This window comes from Martes martes (genome assembly GCF_963455335.1).
Source record: "Martes martes genome assembly, chromosome: 10".
Taxonomy (NCBI): Eukaryota; Metazoa; Chordata; class Mammalia; order Carnivora; family Mustelidae; genus Martes; species Martes martes.
This window is the reverse complement of record NC_137898.1, coordinates 1983432-2010461: the sequence shown is the minus strand read 5'-3', so window position 1 is coordinate 2010461 and position 27030 is coordinate 1983432. Positions and strand designations below refer to the sequence as shown.

Below are 27030 nucleotides of genomic sequence, written 5' to 3'. Positions count from 1 at the left end.
GCTGAGAGCTGTGGCCGCGCGCACACCGATCCTGGAAGCACCAGCGCGGGACCCCCGGTGCGCGGGACCCCAGTGTGTGGGGCTGTCCCGCACGTGCATGTGCGCCTATGTGCCTGTGCGCACGGAACACTCGATGAAAGTGCTTCTCGGGGTGCCACCCTGTGTGCATCCCCCCCGTCTGGGCAGCCCCAAAAGATGTGGGGCACACGTTGCTGTCAGCTCCAAGAAGGGGAACTGCAAACAGACACGCACATGACGCGGCTGCGCGTGGCAAACGGTGGTACGTGTCAGGAGAGGCACACAGACACCCTCACTCGTGTAAGAGCCGCCGGAGGAACGGAGCGGAGACCGTGAACTGTGCTCACCTCTAGGGAAGGAAACACGGGAATCTGGGGCTGGGGTGGGGACAGCCTGATTTTTCAGCACAGCCTCTTCTGGGCTCTGAGCGTGCTCCGCCGTGTGTGTGTGTGTGTGTGTGTGTGTGTGTGTGTGTGCACGCGCGTGTGTAAAGCCTGCTTTAGTGGGATTAGTACTGGTTGTGTGCGATCTCGAGAGGTGAGGCCGGGCGCGGCGTGCGGGTGCTGGCCGGGCAGTGAGCGGGCAGCCCTGCGCTGGGGGCTGGGGTGCCTGGCGAGAGGCCGCCCCACCGCCCGCTGCTGTGGGCTCTGGTTCATGTCAGTCCGAGGAACAGGGGCTGCTCCCGCACAAAGAGGTTTTTGACAGCGCAAGGCAGAACCAGAGCGAGAGCAGACCCCGGGCAGGTCCCAGGGAGCCCACCCCCACTCGGATGGGAAGGGGTGCCTTCCAGCCCTCTGCAGAGCCCCAGGCTCTCCTCGAAACGAGATGCTGCGTGGGCTCTGTCCCTGCGGGGTTGGGAGAGGAGTGATTCTTCCAGAAACCAGCGAGTACGTGTATGGCACGTTCTGGCCACGGCGTCTCCGGAAAACTCTCGAGTTTTATGTAACTCGTTCCCGTCTCCAGGGGACTGTTGACTCTGATTCGCGCGGCCATGACAACACCACAACCTGTTTTCCGATTGATCTGCCCCATGTCTGGGTTCACTGAAGTACTTCCTAACGCACAGTCACATTTTAAACTTCTTTTTTTTTGAAAAAGGAAAGAATAAACCTGGAGTGTGGACTCACCTCACCACCCTGCCTTTCTTTTCTGTCAAAACTTGGCTTTGGGAGGAGCAAGTGATCCCCGCTTCTGAAATGGCACTGGCCAGGCACCTCTTGGAACCTGCGTCCTCCGGGGAAGTGACACAGTGTTGACCCGGGAGCCCCCCCACCCCCCCCACTGGGGCAAGGGGGGCCTTGACGATGAGGCTGCTGACCCACTCGGGACACGTCCACGCCCCGCCTCCGCAGGGGCTCTGGCCTGGGCATCCCCGTCCCCCACCTGGGCGTGGGGAGGCCAGGACATGCCGCTGGCAGAGCGGCTGGGCGGGAAGAAGGGAGCCCGGTGCCCGCCGCTGTGAGAGGAAACGAAGAGAAACCGCCCCAGTCAGCCCCACAAGCAGGCCTGGAAAACTCTGCAGCCAGAGCGAACACAAAGGACTTTTCAGACCCTGCAGCCAAGGTGCCCAGGGAGCGGGTTTTTTTCTTTCTTTTTTCTTTCTTTCCTTTTTTTTTTTTTCAACAGCTATTAGGGTGACAAGCCTTTCCGAAGGCCAGCCGTTGGCGAGGGTTTCCAGGAAGCTGGTCTGGCACCAGGCTAGGACTGGAGCAACTTTAACGAGTTAACTTCAGAAGGAAGGAATTGTCAGGGAAGGTTTAAGGCTCAGCAAACTTTTTGAATTATTTTGCAAAAAAGTCCTGGCTTTCGAATTCAAAGCCATGTTTAGCCGTGACTGTGGGAAGCCAGAGCTTATTTCAAAAGACGATGCGGCTGGCACGTTTCTGAGTCGTCCCCTCCGGGTATCTGCCTTGACTCCCCAGGCCAGGCCCTGCGAGCGCCGTCCGGTGCCTGGAAACATGGGGGGCACCTTCCACGTCCCCCCCAGCACCCCTCCGCCCACGCGCCTCTCCCGCCTCTGGCCCCCGGGGCTGTGTGCGCACACGCGCGCACACGCGCACACCTTCCCCAAGCAGGAAGCTGCCCTCTGCCAAGAGCGCATGGAATTCAGATTTCCAGAGAGTGTCCTTGGCCTCCGGCTCCACAGGCACACACTGAAGAAAGGTCCTAGTGTGTGTGGCGGGGGCGAGAGAGAGGGGCCTCCGTCTCTGCTCCCGTCTATCTGGGCCCCAAGAAAAACCCACAACTGGCTGTGCTCTCCTGAGCCACACCCGGCCTCAGTCGCATTCCTTCCCTTCCTGAGCCCACGCTGGGTGGCCCCACAGCCCTGCTTCCATACCTCCCTCCCCACCCGCGGGGAGACCGGGGCCAGGCCCGCGTGGGGCAGCTGGCAAGCACACGTGAGGGGCCGCACCCCAGGCCCAAGGCAGCCGGAAACCACCGAGGGGCCCAAGGGGCCGGGCGTCCCAGCCACGGCCTCCGTCAGCTGCGGTGGGAGCAGACAGAACTTGGGCCCCCGGCAGCGCACCCCAGGCCAAGCGCCCTGAAGGAAGTCCCTCTTCATACCCCACCTGCAGCTCCCTTGCTGCAGACGATCCCCACACCCCCGGAGGAAGCACTGCCCCCGGCACCCATGCCCCCACCCCCATCCACGCCGGGCCGTCTAGGCCCTGAGATCTGGCATCCGGGGGAGTTAAACATTTACAAGCAGAGACCGACAGTGGCCCGGTAAATGAGACAAGTCCATGATCAGCCACACACAGCGGACAGGCTGGTCACGCTTAGCTTCTCTTTGACCCCAGTCACTGGGACCTTGCCGCCTGCATGGCCGGGGAGCAGTAGGTGGGAAGCGCGAGCCTCCCGCGGGCCGTTGGAGTCACGGAGGCCCGTGCGCAGCAGGAGTTACAGCTCCTCCCGTGCTCGGCGCTCAGGGCGGCCTGGCCCAGAAAGGGGGGGTGCTCCGGGGCCTGGCCGGTCTGCCCGGGGAGGAGCCTGTGGCTTTGCCGCCCAGGCCCCTGGGCCTGCAGCCTCGGGATGACTGTGAGCGCACAGGCTGGTGGCCACCCTGCCCTGTTCCTGCCCACTGGGGTCTCCTGTCGTGGCCGGAGAGGCCAATTTCCCTGTCCCTTCTGGCCAGCTTGGACCTCATGGCTTGGTGTTCGTGTGATGCCTCAACTCCACCAGCCTCTCCTTCTGAGCGTGGCCCACGGTGGACTGAACTGGGGGGGGGGATGCTCTTCCCGTGTCCCTTGGTGGGGGGCCTGGTGTGATAGAAACAGCACGGTAAGGAGCAGGCCACAGCCATGACCAAGGCCTCAAGGACGGGCTCGCGCTGCTGTCCTAGTAGCCAGGGGCCTGGGGCTGGTGCGGGCTGCAGTACAGGTCCCACTAGGACAGACGGCCCCCGTTGGAATCGCAAAGGAGCACGGGACTCGGAGTCAGGAGCCCCATGGCCTGGCCCCAGCTGTCAGCACCTGGCATGGCCTCTGGGCAGGGTCCCCTCATCTCTGCTGTCGGGGCCCCCACGTCCCAGGCTGTCCATCTCCCAACACCTACAGAAGAATTTCCCCATCCCACCCACCAGCCCCCGGCCTGACGCAGTCCACTTCCAGCACAGGACACGGGTGGATGGTAGAGAGTCGTGGTCGGGAGCTGCCAGGGGCTGCGGGGGTCCCTGGGGAGGACACTCCAGTGACGTCCTCTGAACGCTGTGGACGGCCCCACCCCAGTCCCTATACACACACCCGCCTGAGTTTAGTCACGCAGGGAGCCCGTTTTCAGGGGTGTCACTCCCTCCACCTGAGGCTGCCCCCACCTCGGAGTCCGGCCCCCCTGTTCTTGCTGTAGTCTCGCCCCGCAGTCAGGGCCCCGTGAGCCCCCACCTGGAGCCCACCCGCTCGGCTGGAGGTTCCATGGGGTAGCTCAAGAAAAGAAGAAAAAAAACATTCCAGCGTTTTAAACTGGAAAAGTTTCCATTCGATCCAACAGATCCAGAACGCGAGGACGACGTGAACGCAAGACCACCGCCGGAAGGCCCAAGAGAAGGGAAGGTAGGAGGGACGCCCCCGGGCCACCGGATACGGGAGGGGACGAGACGACCCAGGACCCCACAGCAGCCTGGGCAGGGCCAGGCAGACAAGCCTAGAGCAGGTTCAAAGGCTCCAAGCTAAAGGTCCCAGCGTGACCTTACCTTGCACTTTATCCCCTAGATACGGAGCCCGGCTATCGGAGCAGTGAGGGGGGTCTGGGGTCGGCGGCTGGGAGCTGCCCGCCTCCTGTCCAGGGGCTGGGCTCTGTGGGCAGCGGGTCCACAACCATACACGAGGCCGTGGGGACAGGCCCTGAGCTCTGTCTCTTGGAACAGCCTCGCCCCCCGCATCTTCCCCGTGTCCTCTCCTGCCTGTGATGTAACCCCAACCCCTGCCTCAGTTTCCCCAGCAGGGCCCCGTAGGACAGCGCTGTGGCAAGTGTTAGACTTCAGAAGGCACAGCCTAGTCTGATCTCAAGTGATGGTTCGGTTCCAAAGACCGATCAGGTAGAGTCAAAATTACCTTTGAAATCCTTTGAATTGCCCCTTAAAAATCGCTTCCTGGAGCTGCGCGTACATCCCCACGGAGCTCCACCGAGTGGCTCGCACCCACTGAAGTGGGAGCAGCTCTGGGCAAACACGGAGGGCATCCCCACTCCTCGCCGGCCTGCTCCCCAATGTCTTTAGAGGGAGCCTCTGGGGCTGCTGCGGTGGGCAAAGCGGACGCGGGCTCAGGGGAAGGGCGTGGGGACGCCGGGGACGCTGGGGACACCAGGCTCTGAGGCCAGACTCCTGTGTCCCTCTCCCTTTGCTTTCCTTTCTTCCCTTCCCTTCCCAGATGGTGCCCCAGGCCTCCCGTGAGCCAACTGGACCCGAAATGGAGGAACTGTAGGACCTCTGCCCTGGGGGCAATCCCTGCCAAGGACCAGCACCTGCGGTGGCCTGTGCCCAGGACACCCACCCAGTCCCAAGAGGCCTGGCCCACGTAAAGGACGACCGCCCGGCTGGGGGCTCTGGGCCACCCCCAGAAGCTGGAAGCTCGGCCCGCCGCCCTGTGTCTCACGCACACAAGTTGGCCTTACCTAGGAGACCCGGGGGCCCCCGAGCGGCCTGAGGGTCGATGAGGGCCCTCACCCTCCACGCATGATGGGGCCAGGTCCCTGGTGTGTGCAGAGTCCACCAGGCAGAGTTCCTGGAGGAGGCGGCCACAGAGAGACTCCAACCAAAGCACACACTCTCCGTCCACGCGCTGCTCTCTCCGGCCAGTGGGCCCCAGAAACACTGGGGGAGGCACAGACCCAAGCCAGATGCCAGGCCCCTCGGCCTCCACTGGCTGGTGACCTCCCTGCCCCCGCACGCCCTCCAGGAGGCAGCCTGGCTTTCCCCTCACAGCCCCGGGCTCCCTGGGAGAACGCGCATCTGCGACGGAGCCCCGGCTCGGCCCCTACCTCTCAGCGACAAGGCAAGGTTCGGCCCTTCCGCGGCACTCTCAGACCCACCATGACAGCTGTGGGTCCCAGCCAACGGCAGTCCCCCACCAAGTGTGACACAGACACGGAGCCTCTGGGGACAGGAGTGCCTGGCGGCCAGCAAGCCTGGGAACATGGCCGTCCTGGCTGGGCTGCCCAGGGAGTGGCCCCGCAGAACGGGGCCACGGCAGTGCCTCCGTGTCCTTCGCATGGGGCCACGGGCAGGCAGGATGCCCGGCCCACGCCGCCCCTCGCTCTGCTGGCGGCCTGTGGCTGCCCTTGGCGGGTAGGCCCGACGGCGCGGAGAACGTCGGCAGAAGCAAGTCGGGGCACGTGTGGCCACCCACCCCAGAGAGCGGGACGGAGGCCCAGGTTTCTCCCTGCACCTCCCCGGGAGCTGACCCCTTCCGTCACCACCGGAGGCTGTGGGCAGTCCCCGACTGCGGCCTGCGTTGGGGACAGGACCCCAAGGCTGCACATGGACCCCTTCCACATCCCGCAGAGACCTGCGACCTGGCACTTTCAGAAGCTCTCAGTGAAGTCCAGGGTCTCCCCAAGTGATGTATTGGTGTTGCATCGGCTAATGCAGTTCTCGGATCCGGGCCGGGCCAGACCCCCGACCCCACAGCCTCCACGGCTCACACCCGCACTGCGAGGCCCATCTCCAGGGTCCACAAGAGGACTCCGAGGCTCGGAGAGGCCACTTGACTGCCGCAGTGCCCTCCAGGCCGAACAGACACACGCCGGCCGGGGTTTCTGGGAAGACCGCGTCTCCGGGCGTGGCGAACACCTGAGCACCAGCCAGTGGGACGTAAGGGTCAGATCGGCCGCATGCGACCATGGTGCCGAAGCCTGCGGGACACGGTAAGGAACGCGAGGGGCGTGGGGGCCAGGAGCCGTGGCTGCCAAGACCCATTACTGACCCACTATTGAGAAGATGTCGGCTGTCCCCACCCTCATCTGGGGAGGTGGCCTGTACCAACAGGAGGCTTTTCGTGGGTGCTGGCTGCAGGGGCAGACGGGGGCCACACAGAGACAGGCTAGGGGCGAGGCAGGGGACCTGGCCGGAGCCTTCTTGACCAGCTGTCCGGACCTGTTACCAAACCCTAGCAGCGACGGAGCAAGGCCCTGGCGAGGAAGACATGCTGTGGTCTGAGCCGTGGAACGAAGCGGAGCCACACGTGGACCGTAGGCCGCGGCGGGGTGGCGCGGAGCTGGCGGGGTGGTGGAAAGAGGCCGGCCTTGTCCCTGAAGGCCGAGCCAGCCTGCGTGTCCAGTGGGGAGAACGTGTACCTTCACCCCAGCCTCACATTGGATACAAATCTACAGGGGAAGGTGAGCTCACGAAGCTTTAGAAAAAACCAGCACGTCTTTATGACCTTGGAGTGGTCCAAGTCTCTCTAGTACAACCAAGCAGCTCCGGCCAGAAGGGAAGCGTCTGATTAAACGGGTCCCATTGGGTCCACCTGCAGTTCTCCTGCTCAGCAGAGATGCCCCTTGCGAGAGGAAGGGCCGGCCCTCGGCGGGGCAGGGTGAGGTGGCGGTTCTGCGGTGGGTGTGCGGTGAGCGTGTGCGGGCACGTGGGGGCACGACAGGCTCGGCCCCCCACGAGCCCTTCCCAGGACACAGGAGACAGACAGACAGAACACAGAGCAAGTGTAAATCGGCGAGGAGAGCTAGCCCCACGTCCGGCGGGCCGGAGACGCGAGCATTTTGGCAAAGGATAACATCCGACCCACTAACACGGGGAGGGGCGCGGCGGCCTCCGCCGTCCAGTCCCCGCAGACGACAATGCCAGTCTGATGGCGCGAGGGTGTCCTCGCGAGCCGTGCCCGTGGGCTGGCGGCTGGGCGGGACCGGGGGAAAGCGTGGCGCCCCTCCTGCGGCCCCACACCTAGGCAGACGTGCGCCGGCAGTGCAGCCTGTGCGGCGGCCAGAAAGCCTGGACGGGATGTTCTTAGTGCAGTCGATAGCAGCCCGGCCTGGACGCGGTCCATGGGCCATCGACAAGAGAACGGATAAACGGTGCCGGCCGTTCACACGCCGGTGTGCCAGCTGCCCGGGGCGCGAGGAGCACCGCTCTCCGCAACCTCGTGCACCTCTCCCAGGGAGCCAGACGGACACAGGGGTGTGTGCGCCGGGGCATCTGTCTATGGAAAGTTCCAGAATGGGCAATGCCGAGTGCTGCTGCCAGAAGCCAAGACGGGGGCGGCCGTCCGAAGGCGTGACAGGAAGTGGGAGCACAGGGGCGTCTCGGGTACCCTCACGCGGCCGGTGCTGAGGCGGACGCTCATCTGTGTGTGGTGCACCCCTCAGCCGGAGCGCTGAAGCGCCCTACGGGCAAGGTAGGGCCTTTCTGGGCCTAACAGGAGAGCTGGACAGCCCAGGCCTGGAGAGGGACTGGGCCTGGCCCCCCACTCGGGCTTCCTGGCCACGCTGCCCTCGGGCCCCCCTCCTTATAGGTTTAGGCCCGTGGGGGACCCACAACCCCTGGAAATGTCTCTGTGGCAACACCAGTGACCTCTGTGAAGTCATTTTTCCCTCCAGCTGCCTCTAGGGCATGGGTGCCGTACTGTCCCTCATACCCTCCGACACCGCCCCTTGCCATAGCCCTGCCTGTAGGGACTGCTGAGCCCTGACGCACGGACGCCCCGGACCAGGAGTTATGGCCACGGCTGCTGAGGGAGTACGAGGCCCTCTGCTTCCTCCGGGCCTTCTACCTGGACTGAGGGCCCGCCCCCGAGCCACAGCCTCAGGAGGCCGGCGGCATCCTCCTCCCGTGTTCAGACGCAGGAAGTGAGGCTCCCAGAGGTTAGGGGGCCCCCCGGGCCGGCCTGCAGCTGGGCCGGTGCGGGCTCAGAGCCAGATGGAGGGCATCTGATTCCCAGTCCTGTCTCTTTCCCACTGAGCCACTCCGCCTCGCTTTTAATTCAATTAGGAGAACATTTAATCCCCCCGTGCATTTCAGAGCCGGGCTGGAGCTGGCCGGGGCTGGGAGGCTCCGACGGGGCCCGTGACTCACGCGGCCCCTCACAGCCCCCGAAGCGGGCTCCCACGGGGCTCCCTTGGCACCTCGTGAAGACAGAGGTGGTCTGGAGCTCCAGCGAAGACAGGACACCGGTCTGGAAAGACACACTGGTCTCATCTGTTCCTGGCAACCCCTCCCCCCATCCCCCGGACGCTGGCCCCGAGCTGCCTTCTTCAGCCTTTCCCACCAAGGTTCGCAGGGGGAGAAACAGAGCAAGGAGCGCGGCCACTTGGCGCGGCGCAGAGCCTGGCGCTTCTGTTGGCCTTGGGAGGGAGCTGCAGCAGGCCCCAGGGTCCCCGAAACATCCCAGCCGAGCCGGGCCCATCCAGAGACCTGGCCCCCCAGTCCACGGAGCGGAGCGCAGGGCCGAGCCTGGTGACATTTGCCCCCGTTTCCAGAAGGCACGGGGCTGGCCATGGCCTCGCTGACAACGCAGAATTCAGGAGACGTTAGCAGTGATGTGGACGAAAGCCAGGCCACAGCGGCCTTGTTGGAAAAGACACACTTGAGCGTTTTGGCACGAGACTCCGCAGGGTCCGGGAGAAAGTTGGAGACATGGAAATTCTAATTAATGCACGCGGAGCTGGGTTTGCTCAAGGATGCACAGGCTGTCCTGTCACGGGGGCCCTACAGGCTCACAGTTGCCGGGGAGGTGCTCATGGTCACCTTGTGGGGCCCCACGGTGCCCTCATCCCGGCCGTGCCTTCCCTCAGCCTCCCTCCCTTGGAAGGCTCCCGGCCCGCCCCGGGCCCGTGCGGACGCCCAGGGTGTCGGGCTCTGCACACCCTCGGTGGAGGAGGACGGGGTGGGGGCGGCCGGTAAGCAGGAGCTGAGCCTTGCCCAGCCCCGACGCTAGGACGGGGAGACAAGGGGGGCCCAGGCATCAATCCTGGGGAACGCCAGGCCGCAGTGTTCGTGGCGGGCCTGGCCTCTCACACCACCTGCCTGGGGTGTTCGTGTGCACCCAAGGGGACGGACGTGGACTCCTGGCTGGGCTTGGCTGCCGTGGCAGCTGGGTGAGGAGTGGGGGGGCTTCATAGACTTGGCTGCTGTCCCCCAAGGCTGCTGGGACAGGGTACCCAGACCTCCCCTGTACGCAGGCCCAACCAGAGCCACGGATCCCCGTGCTGAGGCCAGTTCTGACCAGCCGCACCCCGCCCTGGCCAGGCCCTTGCCACCTTGTCTCAGGCTTGCCTGGCCCTGGGGGGATCCAGCCTGCCTTGGGGCAGGAGCCACAGTCCCGGAGCTCCTTCTGGCCAGGGGCTCCAGGAGAGCCAGAGAGGGTGGGACCCCGTGCTGAGGGCTCAGGGAGCTGGTACAGAGGCCCTGACAGCCAGAGGAGGACGTGGCTGCCTGGGCCTCCCTGGGGCGAGGACGACGGAGGAGTCTGATGGGTGCCGATGAGTGACAAGGCAGCTTCAGACAGGGACACCTCGTGCAAAAGGCACAGGGATGCACACAGAGGTGGCCCTCCGTTCCCACTGTCCCACCGGTGGCCCTCCGTGGGCAGAAGGCGGTGGGTGGGGCAGGACCCCAGGAACTCACCCCCACTCCCGTTGGGCCGCGGGGCTCCGTCTTGTCTTGGCTCTCCTAGATGCCCCGTCTCTCCCTCACACTTGCCCCTTGGAAGCCCCGTGGCAAGGCTCTGGGTGAGGGGGACACAGGTTCCGAGAGCTCCCGGCAGAGAGGTGCTCCGGAACGGTGTGTGGGTCAGGCTGCGGCCCAGCCCCCCGGAGCTGGGCGAGGGCCCCAGGGCCGCACGGGGATGCTGGGGCTTGCTCATGGGGCCCGACCACTCTGCCTCCCCGCGCCATGGTGTCCCGGTGACTCCCAGTTTGCACCCGGCTTGCTCACCGGCCCCCGGCCCCCCACCCCTGCCCCACCCATGGGCAGCAGGCCCCGGAAAGAAGCGCTTCGCCCAGCCCCAGGGACCTTCCCGTAAGCGAGGCTGCAGTGACCTCACCTCCCTGGGGCCCAGCGGGTGGGGAGAGCTTGAGATGGAAACAAAATGTGTCTTTATTTATGCTTTTAATTTGAATTCTGGAACTGACCCAACGTGGTAATACACTTAACCTCAGTAAAATGCTGAAGAAAAATGAATCTGTTTTTCAGTAACTGCCTCCCACCCCCCTCTGCCCCCTGCAAGACCCCCGCGCACACACCAGGGCACGGGCCTCTGTCCGCCGTGCTGGGTCCACAGGGCTGGGCGGCCTGTAGGAGCCTCGACGTGGCCCCGAGCTGCTGGAGCCGAGTGTACTTAGGGGCACAAATCACCAGGAGCACTGGGTGGGCGGCGAAGGTGCGCAGCCTCAGCGCGGGCCCACGGGGCGGGCACGGCTCTGAACAGACGCGGTCCCCACCAGAGCCACCTGCTCTTCCGGCCACGGTGGGGTGCAGCCTCCGCTTGCCTGCGGCCCTGGGGGCACCTCGGTCCTGAGGGCCCAGCCCATCTCCCTGAGCTTCTGTCCCACCGTCCCCAGCATGGCTCCCTAAGGCACGGCTCCCTGTGCCGAGGACGCCTCTGTTCAGGTCCGCCAGCAGCTCCCCTTGGCTCTGCCCTGAGCAGACTACGGTGCCTTGACCTCCGTCTCCCCGTCACAGACCCGAGGACCATACCGGACACCTTGCCTCCCCCAGCGCCCCAGCAGTGGGTTCGCACCCAGCCACCACCTCTGGATGGGGCTGCCGGGAGAAGCCCTTGTAGGTTCTGGCATGGGGACCTGGCCGATGACTGGGGTAGAGGCCCAGGCAGCAGTGGGGCTGACCGAAGACCCCTGCCCCGAGCCAGGCTGCCACACTCGGGGCGCCGGCCTGAGAGAGCCTGCAGCTGGCCAGCGGCAAGCATGGGGCTCTGTGCTCCTCCAGTCTGACGGCCACAGTCCTGGAGGAGAAACGGCCAAGTGTCCCTGGAGATCTGGCTTCTGCTGGCCTGGACTGCCTCTCAGGGCTCCCCGAGCGGGTGGGCAGCCCGTGGCCCCCAGACGGTGTGTGCCAACGCCAGGGCTGACGGCCCTCACCGCCAAAGGGGTGATGCCTGCTGGGGGCAGCTGTGAGCTTGTCTGGGGGGTGGCTCGGTCCCGAGTCTTTTGTCAGCCTCACCCTGGGCCCCGCCATGAGGGGCTCGCAGGGTCGGGGAGCTGGTGAGGCCGCAGCACCCAGCCGTGTTGATGGTGGGCGGCAGCCCTGCTCTTCCCTGGTGGGACTCCGTGTGTGTGGGTGCGAGGGGCTGAGCCACGGCGGAGAGGATAGAGGAGAAGAGGAGTCGGGGGACAGGACCGGGCAGCAGGCCCAGGGAGGCCTAGAGAGGGTCCCCTGCCTGAGGGTCATGGGTCCCAGCAGGCTCTGAGTGAGCACTGCACCTGTGTGGCACATGACCTCAGCCACAGAACTCCAACTGTGACCACTCTGTGGTCTCTCCCGTGCCCTGGGCTCTGGGAAGGCCGGAGCCAAAGCGGTGAGTCGGCGTTCTGCCTGCGGGCACCGGCCTGCCCCTGGCTTCCCACCCGCCCTCCCGCTCACTTCTCCAGCGAGGCTGCCTGGTCGTCTCCAGGACGGGTGTGGGCCCAGCAGCCCACTCGGGCCGTGTCCACGAGGACGAGTTGCCCCTGCTTTCCAGTGAGCCGGCCGGCTTCCAAGCCAGGGAGCACTTATTGGGGGCCCCCTGCCAGCCACGGGGGGCTGCCCACCTGCCTATGAGCCCAGGGGCCCTGGAAAGCTGGCCGGCGGGTCCTGCCTGATCACAATACCAGCCCGAGACGGTCCCGTCTTTCTCTCCTTCCGGCTGTGCGACTCTGCCGGTCCTGCCCAAGCAGCCAGGAGGCCCGGCGACCTGGCTCCCTGCTTCCTCGGTCACCCGCGAGGCAACGGCCCAGGGCCTCACCCCGGCCAAGGCGTGCACACGGCTCACGACAACACCGGGACCCCCGGAGGAACGCCCACAGCCTGCCGAGACCGCCCTGCGTCCGTGGGCAGAGGAACCCGTGTGGGCCCGCGAGCCTGGGACGGGCCGAGAGGAGCGCACATCCCGACACCGAAGGACTCGCCCCGGGGAAGCCCCCGTGGGGCAGTGGCCGGAACCGGCCCGAGTGCCCGACGGACCCGACGGCGTGCTGTCCCCACTGGGTGCCCTGCCGGGAGCACTGACTCACCCCTCGTGAGGGGATCGCAGCGCGGCCGGGCCCTGGGGATCGGCCTGGCGGGGCTGCGAGGCGGGGGAGGACGGGCGAGCGTCCCAGGCCAGCTGTGCCCCGGGGGAAGGCCGACTGGAGGGCGCGGGAAACCGGCCGCCTCCTCCACCTGAAGGAGCCCGAGGACAGCGGCGCGACTGGTAGGCGGCACTCGGCATCTGCCCCGTGGCGGCTCTGGGGCTCTGGGGGAAACGCCGAGAAACAAAGTCGTTTCTTTTGGGGGGTGGGGGAGAGAAAAGCAAACCTGCTTGGACGCTCGAGGCCCAGAAACAAGTGGAAAATGATCAGTTCGGTTTTCCTTAAGTCAGAGCAGGAGGATCGTGTTCCCAGACTTGGCGGGAAAAGGCCCCACGGCCCCCACCCCTCTGCTCGGGGCCCGGGTACTGGGTGCGGCCCCCGGCAGCGGGGGGGGCCCCGGGTCGCTGAGGGCAGGCGGCGAGTGGAGGCCCCCGGCGAGTGGAGCCCCGGGCCGGCAGCAAGGCGACCCCTCTGAGCCCCAGGCCCCTCCGGCGCGGCCCAGGTGGGCACGTGGGGACTCACTGTGACACGTGGGTGATGGGCGCCAGCAGCGTCTCCCCCTCCAGGTCCAGGTCCTCGGCGAAGCTGCTGGTCCTCATGAAGTGGGCCGGGCTCACCTCCAGCAGCATGGGGCTCTTCCTGGCTGTGGGGAAGGGCGTGGGGCAGCACGTGAGGCCTCCGGGGAAGGCTCGGGGAGGAAGCTTCACGAGCCGCCCCCAGTCCTCACCCAGCTCTGCGGGTGGGGGTCTTGTCGGTTTGGGGGAAGGCTCAGGGCGTACAGGTCCGTCCCGTTGGGGTGGGCGTCTAAGCCCGGCTCTGGGCCACCGGGCACCCCGAGCCGACTGGGGATCTGGGGGGCGGGCTGGCGAAAATGACCCCCACGTGCCTGAGGCCTCAAAGGCCCGTGACGCCTTCACAGGGGGAGGACTGCCCGGGCTGGGCGCTGGTGTCCAGGCCTGTCCCCAGGCCCCAGGCTCGCAGCTGACACTCAGGTCAGTAAACCGCAGCTGATAAGCACAGGTCAGAGAGACCCTGACTCCCGCCACCACGCTGTCACTCTTGCGCACACAGAGCGCCTCGTATCAGGGACGCCCCAAGCTGGTCTCCTGCCCATGAGGAGCCAAAAGCTGGGAGATGGAGGACAGCCACAGAGTCCTGGACCCCCACCCCGTGCAGGCCACGGAGCCACACCGGCCACCCAGACCCCAAGGGAGGTGTGGGAATGACCACGTCCCAACAGCCCGGGTCAGGGTCCCGGGCGTGCCCCAGCAACCGGGCGTAGGTAGGTACGCAGTGCTGATAAGAACACCTGCCGTCCCCGCACGTTCAGTATGGACTGACTTTTCTTTCCTCCAGTTAAAGATTCTGTTGTAAAAGAAGTGAGCGCTCATGTAGAAGGTATAGCAAGGCCAAGATTCACGAAGGTGGCCTCCTCCAAGGTCCTCCGGGCCAGCTGCCCAGGGGAGTCCTAGCTCACCGTCCCTGCTCATCGGAACTGCTGACACCAGGTGAGACTCTCTTTTCATACACACGTGACTTCCCTGCGCCTCTCCCGCTGTGACGTGCTGCTCTCCTCCTCCTACGGGTGTGTGCATGCGGACCCGTGTTTGGGTAGCTGGGCGGTGCCCGTGGTTTACATCAGCCTCAGCTCACGCAGCCCCTCGTGCTAGGTGGATGCTGAGCCCTGCTAGCTTTAAGCTACTGCTTTGAGCAATGGCACACCCCCTATTTGTAGGAGCACCTGACGTTGGCACCAGGTGAGGGGTGCTTCCCAGGTAGTTGTAAGCGTTTTCCCAAGAAGCTGTAGTGATTCAGATTGCGCCACCACCACGACTGTGACAGCTTGCCCACGTCTGTGCCCAAGCCAGCCCTTGGTGCCCTTCCCAGGGCCTGCTGGGCACGGAGGAGGACGAGGAAGCTGTTTTTCCTTTCATGCTGAAGGCTTTTTGTGGCTCTCAGAGGCTGTTTGGACTCCCTGTTACAGAACTGAATTGCCTGTTCATATCTTTTGCTCATTTTTGCTTCTCAGCTTGTAGGACTTCTTTACTGATGAAAGATACTAACCTTTGTCATGTAAGGTACAGAAGCCTTTGAGTATGGTTGTTTTTAATCATAGGAAATGTTTTATGCGTCTAAAGTGATACACCTATCTTTTGCTTTATGTAAAAGAAAGATTTTCCCACTGCAAAGGAATACAGCTATCTCCTAAATTTACTTGTGATATAAATGTATGAATGTCGTGTATGTGAATTTTAATACATTTACCATTTGTGCCTAACATTCTGGGTGTTCACCAACTATCTGAAAGTGTAAGAGAACCGTCTATAACCTTTTTTAAAGTTTATTTTTGTTTTTATTTTTTATTGTATCATATACAATCTTAAACTAACGTAAAACATAAAATGTAAAATTTCTTGAGGAAGACACAGAAGTCTATCTCTGGACCTTGGGTTTGGCAGTGAGTTTTGAAGTACAACACTATGAGTTCAATCAGTGAGACGAAGAAGTTGACAAGTTGGACTTTATCAAAATTAAAGGTATTTGCTCTGCAAAAGGCTCACTGCTGAGGGAAGCAGACATAAGCTCTGGACTTGAAGAAGGTGTTTCCACGTCTCCTATTTGCCCAAGGACTTGTGTCTAGAATATATAAAGAACCCTGGCAACATGACAGCAGGAAAGCCACCAATCCAGTTTAAGAAACGGATTACAAGTAAGCGTGGAAAAAGATGTTCCGAGTAACACAGCCATGCCGGAAAAGAGCTCGGTGGTGTCTTCTGAGGTTCAGTGTGCACTGGCCATGCAACCTGGCGGTTCTTCTCCCCGATATTAACCCAAGTACATCGAAAATTTACACTCGACAAACCTGTACATGAACACACACAGCCACTTCACTCAAAATCGCCCAAACCTGGCAACAGCCAAGATGTCCCTCCGCAGGTGAGTGGGTAAACAAGCAGTTTTATAGCCACACAATGGAACGCTGCCCAGCAACCAGAAGAGATGAACCGACAGTTCGCGCGGCGACATGGCTGACCCTCACATGCATTTTGCGAGGCCGTGAAAGAAGCCAGATGTACGGGCTCCGTGTTCTGTGATCCCATTTCTATGACATTCTGGAAAAGGCAGAGCTACCAGGACATAAAACAGATCAATGGTTGCTCATGCTTGCGGGAGGGGGCATGTCTGACTTCCCAAGGGTTGCACCAGGGAATTCCTAGGGCTGTGGAACTTCTCTCTGTGATGCTCTGGTGGTGGATACATGAATCCAGGCATTGTCAAAACCCACAGAACCGTCTCCCAAGAATGAATTTTGCTGTATACAAACGAAAGAAAGAAAAGAAAAAATCAACCAGCCTGTTGCAGGACCCTAGGAATGGAAGCATCCTGGGACAAGTGAATTCCGTGTGACGAATGCGTGACATCGCACCACATAGCACGGAAAGGATGGGAAGACGGCGGTCCCTGAGGCTCGGGAAGCCATCTCAGATTGTCATAAACACAAGGCTCCAGTTCGTAACCCTACTTCTCATAGGGAAACTACAGGTCAAACAAGTAAGTACATAAATTATCGATAACGGGAACCAGGTTTCTCACTCTCTGAGAGATGCAGCAGCAAAAAGTGTGTCATGGGGGGGACACAAATGACCCCCGCAGCGGAGATTTCAGTATGAACCCGTGTTGCTCTTCCTGTAGGCACAGCTATAAATGCAGACACGTGTGTGTCCTTGGCTTATGGACGTACACACGCTTCCTTGCTCTGTCCGGCGAGAGGCCCCAGAAGCAGTGACAACCCAAGAGCCACGAGCACCCCCAGGGCCAGATCCTGGTTTCTAAACACCATCCCCTTTCCGGTTGGAGGAACCAGCGCGCTCTGGCTGAGGACGAGTTTGGGGCCACGGCAGGGTGATGGACGAGGAGCCTGGCGTTGCTGTGAGGGGCTCGGAAGGAAGCGAAAGCCCCACTTGGGTGGGGGTGTGTTGTGCGGGCACAGGAGCCCAAAGGACCCTCGATCCCGGGGTCAAAGCCAGAGCAGTTTGAACCACAAGATGAAGGACAATTGGTGTCAAATTATAGCTCAAAACCCAAGAATCCCTGAGTCCGTCCTGATAGAGACGAGTGAATAACTGGAAGGGAGGGACAGATCCCAACTTCCACGGATAAACACTCAAAGTGGTCGGTGGGACTGGCAGCCGACAGGCAGAGTATCTCCTCGCAGGTGTCCCTTCGTGGCTGGGGGGCCTTAACGCTGACTCTTTCCCACCCAGTCCCGCAGGAGGTGGCATGCCAGGCGCCTCCCCTCGAGGACAGCGGACTCAATGACCCGCTCCCAATGAGGCCACGGAAAGGGGGAGGAGCCATCTGACACGACCACAGCCCCAGGGGTCAAGGTTAGCAGCACCAGTGAATCACGTTGCTTTCGTGAACCCCGACGAGATGCGAAGTGCCTCACGTCTGCTCCCGGCACACCCATTAGCCCAGTCTCCCCCGAGGTCCCAGAGGAGCCCGACAGCGGGACGCGGACTCCCGGCCAGCATTCCTCACCAACGCCAAGGTCACAAAAACCGAACAAAGACCGAGGAGGAGGTGTCACACCTCAGAAAAGACCCGAAGACGCGCTGGATGTAAACGTAGCACAACTGATGGAACAAAGGACAGTAGCTGAGCCGGGGAGACCCCGGCAAACGAACTAAGCTTTAGCTCAATACGAGCGTTGCCGCGATGGTGGCTTCTTTTAGCAATTTCACCACAGGGGCACCACGATCGCATGAGGCACCGGCGTTAGGAGAAGCTGGCAAAAAGTACACAGGGGCCCCTGTATTATTTTGCCTCTCCTGTAAATCAAAAAAAGCAAAAGCAAAAACAAAAACAAAAAACAAAACAAAAAATCCAACAACAACCCCACAGCAACCCCAAATCAAAACGAACAGACAGATCCTGTCTACAACAGTACAGTACACTCTTCAGTACCGGATCGGGACGCACAAGAACCCTAAGGAGAGGTGGTTAGGCCTCGATGTTAGCCGTTCAAGAAGACATAACCTGATCAAGGGGGAGACAGACTTCGCTCCACCTTCTAGAAGACTCTAACAGACAAAAGACCCTCCTCCTCGAGCCGTAATAGAAACCCTCCCGTTTGTGTGCTGGCACCTGGCTCCTGACTCTAGACCTGATCTGGAAATGCCACCAGCCGAGAACCAGCCATATTCTCGAAAAGCGGGGAGCTCAGAGCTCTCCTCTACCAGGTGCCCACACCTCGCGCGAAGCCGTGGCCTGTGAGATGGGCGCCGCTGATACAGAGAGACGTGGCCGGGTCGGCAGGACAGGGTGGCACATCGGAAAGAGCCTGCACGCACAGGGATGCTCGCCGCACATCTGCGGTGGCCGGCACAGGGTGGGAGATGACCAGGGACAGGTGGCTGTCCATGTGGGAGACACGTTCCATTGGACCCTCGTGCCGGACACCAAGAACTCATCGTCCGCATTCCCGGGGATTGAAGACTTACAGAGAAAAGCAAAACTCTGAAGCCTTTAGAACTGATTCTAGAACTGTCTCCACGACCTCAGCATTTGGAAGCGTTTCCTCAAACTTAAACAATATCCGAACGGGGAAAGGCTGATGTATGCGACCGCACTCAAGATCCAGAGCTCGTCAGCAAACACGACGGGAAAGGAGGGAAGGGACGACCGTGCAGCGAGCGCGCAGCGTAGAAAGAAGCCTGCGGGTCCACAGGGAAAACAGGGAGTGTGCGCGGAGCAGCCGAGCGGGCCGGACAGCAGCAGAGGACCCCGCGGCCCAAGGACACGCGCGGTGTCGTGCCCGACTTGCCGTCAGGCGACGTGGGGAGCGCACGGCCCGTGGGGGAGAGGGGCTGACTTCCAGCAGGAAACCGCACAGACATGACTTAGTCACACCCGGGAGAAGGGCTCTGAGTGACGGGCTCTCTGCCCGTGACATTCCCGGAGAGCCCAGGAAAGTGACCGGAGAGCTGGGAAGAAGGCGAGGACAGTCGGCGGCTCCCAGGCCTGGGAGCCGGCGAGAGCTCTGGCCGCCCTCGCTTCGGAGCCGCGGGGCCGAGATTCCGGTGCCCTGGGTTATGTTACACAGTTGTCAAGTGACAGAGCCGAAACCCCGTCCAGGATTCAGATGTTCTTTCAAAAAAAAAAAAAAAAAAAAAAGAAGGAAAGGAGAAAGAACACAAATACATATTTTTATGTCTGCATCACTTGTCTACAGGAGGAGAAAAGGGCAGAGCGGGCGCAGGCCAGCGGCGCTGCTTTCTGAGCGCCCGGGATGACGAGTGTCCTCTCCAGAGCCCGCTGACTGAGCGGGGCCGGGGGCGGGGGGGCTACCTGACCCCTGAGAAAGGCCCAGCCCTGGTGTTTTAGGAAATTAAACTGCACATCAGTTGCCCGCCTGGAGCGGGTGGGGCCTGCACCTGCCGGAGAGGAACGTGGGCCGTTCGGTTTAATCCTGGGAACAGCACGAGGGGCCCCGCGGCGAGGGGCAGAGGGTTCCACAGGTGTGTTTTTCCGAACCAAAGGAACGGGCTGCTCTGCCCGTGTCTGTGTCAGAGACCCATCCCCCACTCGTCGTCGCAGGCCACTGCCGGCCGGGGCGGGGGCGGGGAGGAGGGGTGCAGACCACCCCCCTGACTCCCGAGGCGGCTACAGCTGCGGCAGGAGGCACAGGGAGTCTGGGGGACGGGGCCCCGTGTCCTCGGCAGACACAGCGGCACGCTGCCCCCTTCAGGCACGGGCTTGGGGGCAGGTGCCAGGGCCCAGGAGAGTGGGCTTGTCGCCCCTACCGCCAAGGAGCTTGAGATGGGACAAGACGACCAGCACCCCCGGCCCCCCGGCTTTGCAGCAGGCCGGGCCCATCAGCACAGGTACCCCTGCCGGGACAGCTCTTGCGGACACCCCCCAGGACGAGCCCTCCGTGTCCCAGTGACAAGGAAGTCACACTTGAGATAAGACGGCCCCGTGTTCTGATGCTTTCATCCCTTGGCTGCCTTGGCCTTGTCACAGCCAGAAGCTGGGCCTCAGTTTTCAGGGCAGAACAAAATGATTTTGTTTTCTAGGAAAGTGGGAGGTCTGTGATGGCGAGTGTGGCCTCAGGCGTGGCGGCCAGCACAGCTGGCCACCCCGGCTGCCAAGCCTCGCCCTCCCTCCGGAGCAGAACCGACCAGAACCGACCAGAACCGACCAGCCCGGCAGCATCCTTCCCAGCCGGCAGCCCTGCTCCAGACGGCAATTTCAAGTTCCTTTAAAAAAAAAAATATGGACACAGAAAAAAGACTGAAAGGAAGTAGACCAAAATGGTAACCGTGTGTGGCTTTGGATGAAGAAATGGTGGGTGTTTTCCGTGTCCTTCCTGCTCGAGTCGTGTTTCCTAGTAGGGACGACCCCTGCGCACGTCGGGGAGGCAGCTGGGTGGGGGAGGCTCCCACCCTGCGCCCTTCCGTCCCGCCCCACCAGGAGCGCCCCCTCAGGGTCCCAAGCCCCGGCCCGCCCCACGTGTGCCTGAGGCCTCCTTCCCAGCTGTGGGGCCCTCGTGTCCCTTGGCTCCCAGTGCGGCCCAGACGTGCCCGACTGCCCCGAGATGCAGAAGGGGGCCTCCCAATTCCCCTCTGCGGCTTCAAGGGTGACCCCATGCCATCGTCACAGGGGCCCCACAGGGTGGCGGCTTCCATCCCTGCTTCTAGATGAGCAGACAGGGGTTCAGAAAGGACGAAACCTTGTGCCCTGGGATCCACAGACAGGTTGGGGCCTCCAGCAGCAAGACAGACCCGCGACCAGGCTGCTGTCCACCCTCCCTGCCCCGGCCCCACGGCCCCCTGCCCCCCACCCCGGGAACAGTCTCCCTGGTAACGTCCCCACCACACCTCATGACTGATTCAAATCCTGGGTAATCCCCCAGGTGTAACCCGAGTCCTCTGCAGAGCCCTCCTGCCGGTGGCAGTGGCGGGTAGGCGCGGGGCTCCTGGGCACCTGGCACGACCTTCCCTCTCACCTCCACCTCGGCCCTCGGGAGCTTGGGCCCAGGCGCACTCCCCGGGCCGGCCTGTCCCACGGGGATAAGCCGAAGCTGCCCCTGTCCTTCCCAAGTCAGAGCCCCCTCGCCACCGCCCCCCCCCCCAAGAAATCCAGCCCTCCTGGCGGATTTGCCAAGGGCCTGCAGATCCAGCGCCGTGAACGGGAACCCCCTCCCCAGGGCATCCGGACAGCTGCAGCCAGGCCCTGCGTGACATCGCTGAGCCTCGGCCCCAGGCCCGTGCCAGCTGCCTGTGCCCGGCTCACAGACCCCGAGCCAGCGCGGCCGCCACCTGTGTCTGTGCTCAGAGGCGAGAAGTAAGGAGCATGGACAGAAAGTGTCAAAGCCGTTCCCACCACAGCTGCCAGGAACAGGGGCGCGGAGCGGAGCGAGAATGTATGTCCACAGCTGGTACCCGGGTCTGCGAGGAAAATACCTTGCTCGAGTGGACACCTGTTGTTTTCGCCCACCCGGCGGCCAGGCCTGGCTCTGGGAAGGCTCCTTCAGTCGCCCCCCGGTTGCTGCGCCTTCCCGACGCTCCGGGCTGCGGGGGTCAGGCACCCTGTGCCCCGTCGGGCTGTCCCCAAAAGGGGCCCATGGCCCTGGTCTGAGGAGGGTTCGTACCCTGGTCGGGGCCAATGAGAGCCCGGCCCCAGCCTCTGGCAGGGACAATGGGGGAAAGAGACGACTTCTGTCTGCCGTGTGCTCGCCGAGCCGGGGTCCGTCCTGTACCCTTGGGAAGGGGCTGCCTAAGGCTACAGCCGTCCCTGTCCCCACTCCCGGGGACAGCACACGGTGGGTGGGGGGAGAGGGAGAGCAGAAGAGGGAGCCAGGCGGGTGGGGGGAGAGCCCAAGAGGGGGAGAGTGAGAACAAGCGAGATCATCCCAGCCCCGGGGTCCAGCTGTGTCTGAAACAGCTGGGTCCAGACGTACGAGCCAAAAAAGGTCCCTTCTGTGCTTCAGCTCACTTGGGTTCGGGGTTCCGTCATTTGTTACCAGGACAGTCTCCTCAGGAATGTGCGTGACAAACGGGGCTGAGGCATGAGCGGAAGGGAGGGGTCTGGGGAGTTGAGGTCCCAGGAGAGCTCGGGGAGGCGCAGGGCAGAGGGGACCAGGGGGCTCCCAAAAGCTGGTGGCTGGCCTCATCCTGCTGGGACGCCCGCCCACCCTCTCCCCCCCTCCCATGAGGCCCGTCCGTGCCCCGCATGCCGGGATGCCTGGCACTGACCGTGGGAGACCTCGGGCCTCCTGTCCTGTCGGGGATGTGCAGCTAGAGTTGACGTGGGCAGAGGGGCCACCTGGGAGTCAAGGGCTGAGGCGACCTTGGGAGTCCTGGTCGGTCCCGGGGAGCCCGAGTGGGGGGCACGGAGGACCCTCGCCCCACGCCTCCTCTCGCAGCGGGGCTCCCAGGCCCCTGCACACACGGGCCGCGCACCCGAGGTTAGGGTCTGCACGGTGGGGGCGCGGGGGAGGACAGGCGGCCACGGCGCTGGGACGGGGTCGGCCCCAAGCGCGCACGGGAAGCAGAAAGGGAGCGACACAGCCACCCACATAACTGCGACCCTCTGGGGTCCCCGCGCTCCAGGAGGCCCTGTCCGAGCCTCCCGAGACACTGTTCCAGGGGCTGGTTCCTGGCAGCGCTGATGTACACTGGAATCGGGGCTCAGCGCGGCCTCCTCCAAGAGCTGAGCTCACAGGACGTTCCCAAGAAACCTCTGGAGAGGTGGGGAGGAAAGTTTCTGGAGGTCTTTGGATGAAGAAAACAAAAAAGTGGCCTTGATTTTCAAGGCAAAATTACAGAGGAAGAAAAAAATGTTTTTAATCTAATTAAGAGCGATCTTTTCACCTTCATCACAACATCGCGGAAACGTGCCAGGGCCTCACTTCACACAATAATCAGAGCAATTAGTGAGGGAGAAGCCTTGGAAACCGGTGCAGATGTTCTCAGAATGTTTAATGGGGAAATGAGTTGCAGGCCTCGTTCTCAGCATCCGGCTCCAGGCCCTGGCTACCCACTCCAGACATCTGCTGGGCCCCACCCCCAGGCCCCGAGGGCACGGGCTTGAGAAACGCAGGTCCCTTCCCAGGCCGCCTCCCAGCCAGGCCAGATCTGGGGCTGAGAGGCTCCCCACGGCTCCCCAAGCTGGAGCCTGGACACAGTCAGAGCCACCCCAGAGCTGGGGGGAGGCTTAACGTCAAAATTATGTTAACAACTGATGTCAAAAATAATCAACTCAGCCTGGCTCCCCCACCCGGTCCCTGCTGGCTGCGGGAGGGCCGGGAGGCAGGGAGAGGGCAGGGGGCCCCGAGGGGAGCTCGGCGACGGCCACCCCCCACCCCTATCCCCCACGTTCGCGCAGACCCCACCGTGTCGTGAAAAGACACAGCACTTCTGCCCACGATGGCCGCAGGGACCCCATCCTGATGCCGCCAGCCTCTCTGTGGGCCCAGGAGTCGAACTGGTTGAACACGAGGCGTTTCCAATCATCAGAGAACACACGGAGAAACAAGATGGTGCTTTACCTAAGAACCAGTCGGTTCCGGAGAGTGGGGGGCACAGGGCTGATGTTCTCGAAGCCCCGAGTGGGCCAGGCAGCTCGGCAGAGCTTCCCGGAGGGGACACAGCAGTAAACGACACGTCCCATCCCTGCACTCCGGGACCTGCCAGCTGCTTTTGTGAGCACTGTCTCTGACCTCGGGGCGTGCGCAGCCACTCCTGGGCCTGGCCAGCAGTGAGCGTGGGGTGGACCCCCTTCAGGGCAGCACCCACCCCCCGGCAGAGAGAGCAGTACCGCAGCCCCCTTAGCAGCTGGTGGGGCAGCTCTGAGGAGTGCTCTGTGCGGCTTCCCCGCTGCCCGGCGCGGGGCTCGTCCGCGGTGAGGGTGCGGCATGAGGGGTCCTGAAGCGGGCTCTGTATCCAGCGGAACGGACCCAAGACACGGGGACAGGAAGCCACTGGAGCATTTAAGTAGGAGAGCAGCAAGGTCCACCTTCTCGTTTACAGAATTCCCCGGCTGCTGTGTGAAGAACGGGCGGGAAGAGGCAGGGGCGGAAACCGAGTGACCAGTGAAGGGGGCAGGCCAGCCACCCAGGCAGAGAGAGGAGCGTGGCCTGGGCAGGGGGCCGGAGGGGAGGCCGGGGTGGGCGAGGTCCGGAGAGCCGACGGAAGCTGCTGACGGGCTGGACGGCGCATGAAGGAAAAGACGTGCCTCTAGAAGGCCTCCAGCCAGGCCCGGAGACCAGCGGCGCGCTGCTCCCTGAACCTCTGGTTTCAGACCTCCCCTGAACTCTAAACCCTAGAAGTGCAGGTGAACCCACAGAGAGCGGCTGCCTCCGCACGAGGAGACAGAGCGCCAAGGCCTTCCGATCACCTTGTGAGTGTAGAAATGAGCCAGATCCGATCAGCACTCTGACCACCTCCCACCACTGCCAGCCTATGGCTACGGAGTCAGGAGATGGTTGTTTAAGAGGTTCCATCAAAAGACAGGAGGAAAGAAAGTGAGCTCGGCAAGAACAGAGGCGTGTGCAACTCCAAGGACCCTTCCCTTCATGGAGGCATTGAAAAATCAAGCCCAGACTGGTCAGAACTAGAGAGCAGTCAGGAAAGAGGCCACAGGAAAGTGGTAGGGGCGTGGGGGCATTTCCACTTGCCCTTGGAACGCCCCGACCCCCGCCTGGCAGTCCTCATTCCCAGTGTGGGACCCTGATCCTTGGTTCCCAAAGAAGCAGACGTGAAAGCTGATGGGCATTCCCTGACAACACCGGGGGGGAGCCCAACAAATTCCAGTCCCTGCAGGGAGGTTGTCGCTGAGGTGCACAGTGGGGCACGGGCAGCCTCGGAAGAAAAGCTGAGACATCGTTCTATCTGGAAACCAGCCCACTCAGAAGCTGCACTGAGGAACTGAGAAGGCCGCGCTCTTGCCTCGGGCAGGAGGCACGTGCTGAAAAGTCCTGCAAACACGTGAAGCGTTCCCCTCCCGCTGAGCTCTCTGCCCACCCTGAACAGGAAGCGAAGGCTAAGACAGGGTCGTGAACAGCCGGGACAAAGGTCCTGGCACCCTAGCACAGATGGAAGAATTCTTCTATTTATTTTCTTTTCCCCGCTTCTCCCTCTGTTTTCCTGACCCCTGGCAACCAAGGAACCTTTTGTCAGAATGCCTACTGAACGCGAGCTTAAGGACCGGGAACGTCAGACACCAAAAGTGACAGCATTCACAGATGTCACAGAAACAGGTTAGATGTCACTCAACAGCTGTAGCCCACAGCAAGACAGAAATGGTCTTAAGGAAGAGAAAGAATCTGACATCGGGGGTTACTACGTGTCGTGTGTGGAATATCCCGCTGTCAACAAAAAGGGAGGAAACATGTAAAGAAACAGAGGACGGCCCGCTCACCAAAGAAACGAGCCGATAATGTTCCTGAGGAGGCACAGACACTGAACTTACTGGACAGAGACTTTCAGTCCACTTTCTCAGATACGCCCAGAACTGAAGGAAATCACAGGCAGCGCAGTGGAGGAGACCAGGAGAACAAATGAACAAATAGAGAATATGAATGAAGACCCATTAAACAGAGATTCTGGAACTGCAAAGCATAATACCCGAAGTGAGAACTCGGCAGAGGTTTCATTAGCGTATCTGAACAGGCAGAAGAATCGGTAAACACGGAGATTGGTCAATCAGCGGAAATTATCTGGTCTAAGGAACAGAAGGAAAAATAATCTGAAGGAGTAAGGAGCAAGCAGACCTTAAGGACCTACGGGACCCCATCAAGCATACCAAGATGTCCATAATCAGAATCCCAGAAGGAGAGGTGAGAAAGGGGCAGGAAGAATATTAGAGAATTATTAGTCGGCAACTTCCAAAGTTCTTGAAGGCGTCTGATCTACACCTCCAGGAAGCTCAGGGAACTCCAAGGAGCACATCATAATCAAACGGTTAAAAGACAAAGACAGAACCGTGGAAAGAGTGAGAGAAACGACTGATCGCATACAGGATCACACATTAAGACTGACCTGGGTTTCTCTTCAGAAAGCATGGAGGTCAGAAGGGAGTGGGATGACATGCTTGAAGTGCTGAGAGGAAAATGAGTCGAGAGTTTTATATCTATTAAATTATCTTTCCACAATAAAGGGACACTACTGTGCACCTGGAACCAGTATAACACTGTGTATTAACTACACCAGAATTAAAACAAAATTAAATAAAAAACAAAAAAGGGAAAAGGAAGATATTCCCAGAGAAAAGCTGAGGAAGTTCATCACTACAGACCTACACTACAAAATGCCGAAGAGAGTTCTTCAGGCCAAAGTAGGACACTAGAAAGTTACTCAAAGTCATACAAAGAAATAAAGAATTCCAGAAAAGGCAACTGCATGGGGAAACATAAACACATAAACAGAAACATAACTTTAGTTTCTAACTCCCCTTTATTTCCTACATGACTTAAAAAACAAATACATAAAACAATTACACATCGGTGTCACTGGGAACACAATGTATAAGGATAGGAGCTGTGACAACATGAGGCGGAGCTCTACAGGAACTTGGTTTTGTATGCCATTGAAGCTGCTGGTATCAGTTCAAACTGGAGATCTATAAGTTTAGGATATTAAATGCAACCCTCATGGTAACAAGAAAATAATTTAAAAATATACATAACAGGACTAAGAAGAGAATAATTGTACCCCACTAAAAAATCAGTTAAACACAAGACAAGGTAGTAGAAGAAATGAGAAACAAAGGTATAAGATATGAGAAATGAGAAACAAACAAAGGTATAAGATATGAGAAATGAGAAACAAACAAAGGTGTAAGATATACAACAAAAATAGCAAAATGGCAACCCTTCCTGGTCAGTAATTACACTAAATGTAAATGGATTACATTCTTCAATTAAAAGAGATTGGCAGAATGGATAAAAAGAAATTACACAACTTACACTGCGTACAGGATACTCCTTTTAGATCTAAAGACGCAAATAGACCGAAAGCGAAAGAATGGGAAATGATCTTCTACTGAACGAGTATCCCGCAGAGAGCTGGGGTGGGTGTGCTGATGCCAGGGAAACGGACTTTAAGTAAAAAATGGCTACAGGAGACAAAGAAGGACACTATGTAGGAATGAGGGAAGAAGAATGTCATGAAGAAGACACAGCAATTTCAAACACATAGACTTTGAACAACAGACTTCCAAAATACATGAAGCAAACGTTGAATCGAGGGGAGCCGCTGACAGTCTGTAGCAAGAGTG

At 61.0% G+C, this 27030-nt stretch overlaps 1 protein-coding gene across 2 annotated transcripts in view; it reads right to left on the bottom strand.

The window, feature by feature from the left end:
- KCNQ1 (potassium voltage-gated channel subfamily Q member 1) overlaps positions 1 to 27030 on the bottom strand; it is a gene marked incomplete at its 5' end in the record, with an annotated part of 316188 nt that overhangs the window by 162099 nt on the left and 127059 nt on the right. For both annotated transcript variants that reach the window (XM_080817777.1, XM_080817778.1), the window contains one exon: positions 13270 to 13390. In XM_080817777.1, the coding sequence (XP_080673903.1) occupies positions 13270 to 13390 (121 nt within the window). The remainder of the gene's footprint in view (positions 1 to 13269; positions 13391 to 27030) is intronic.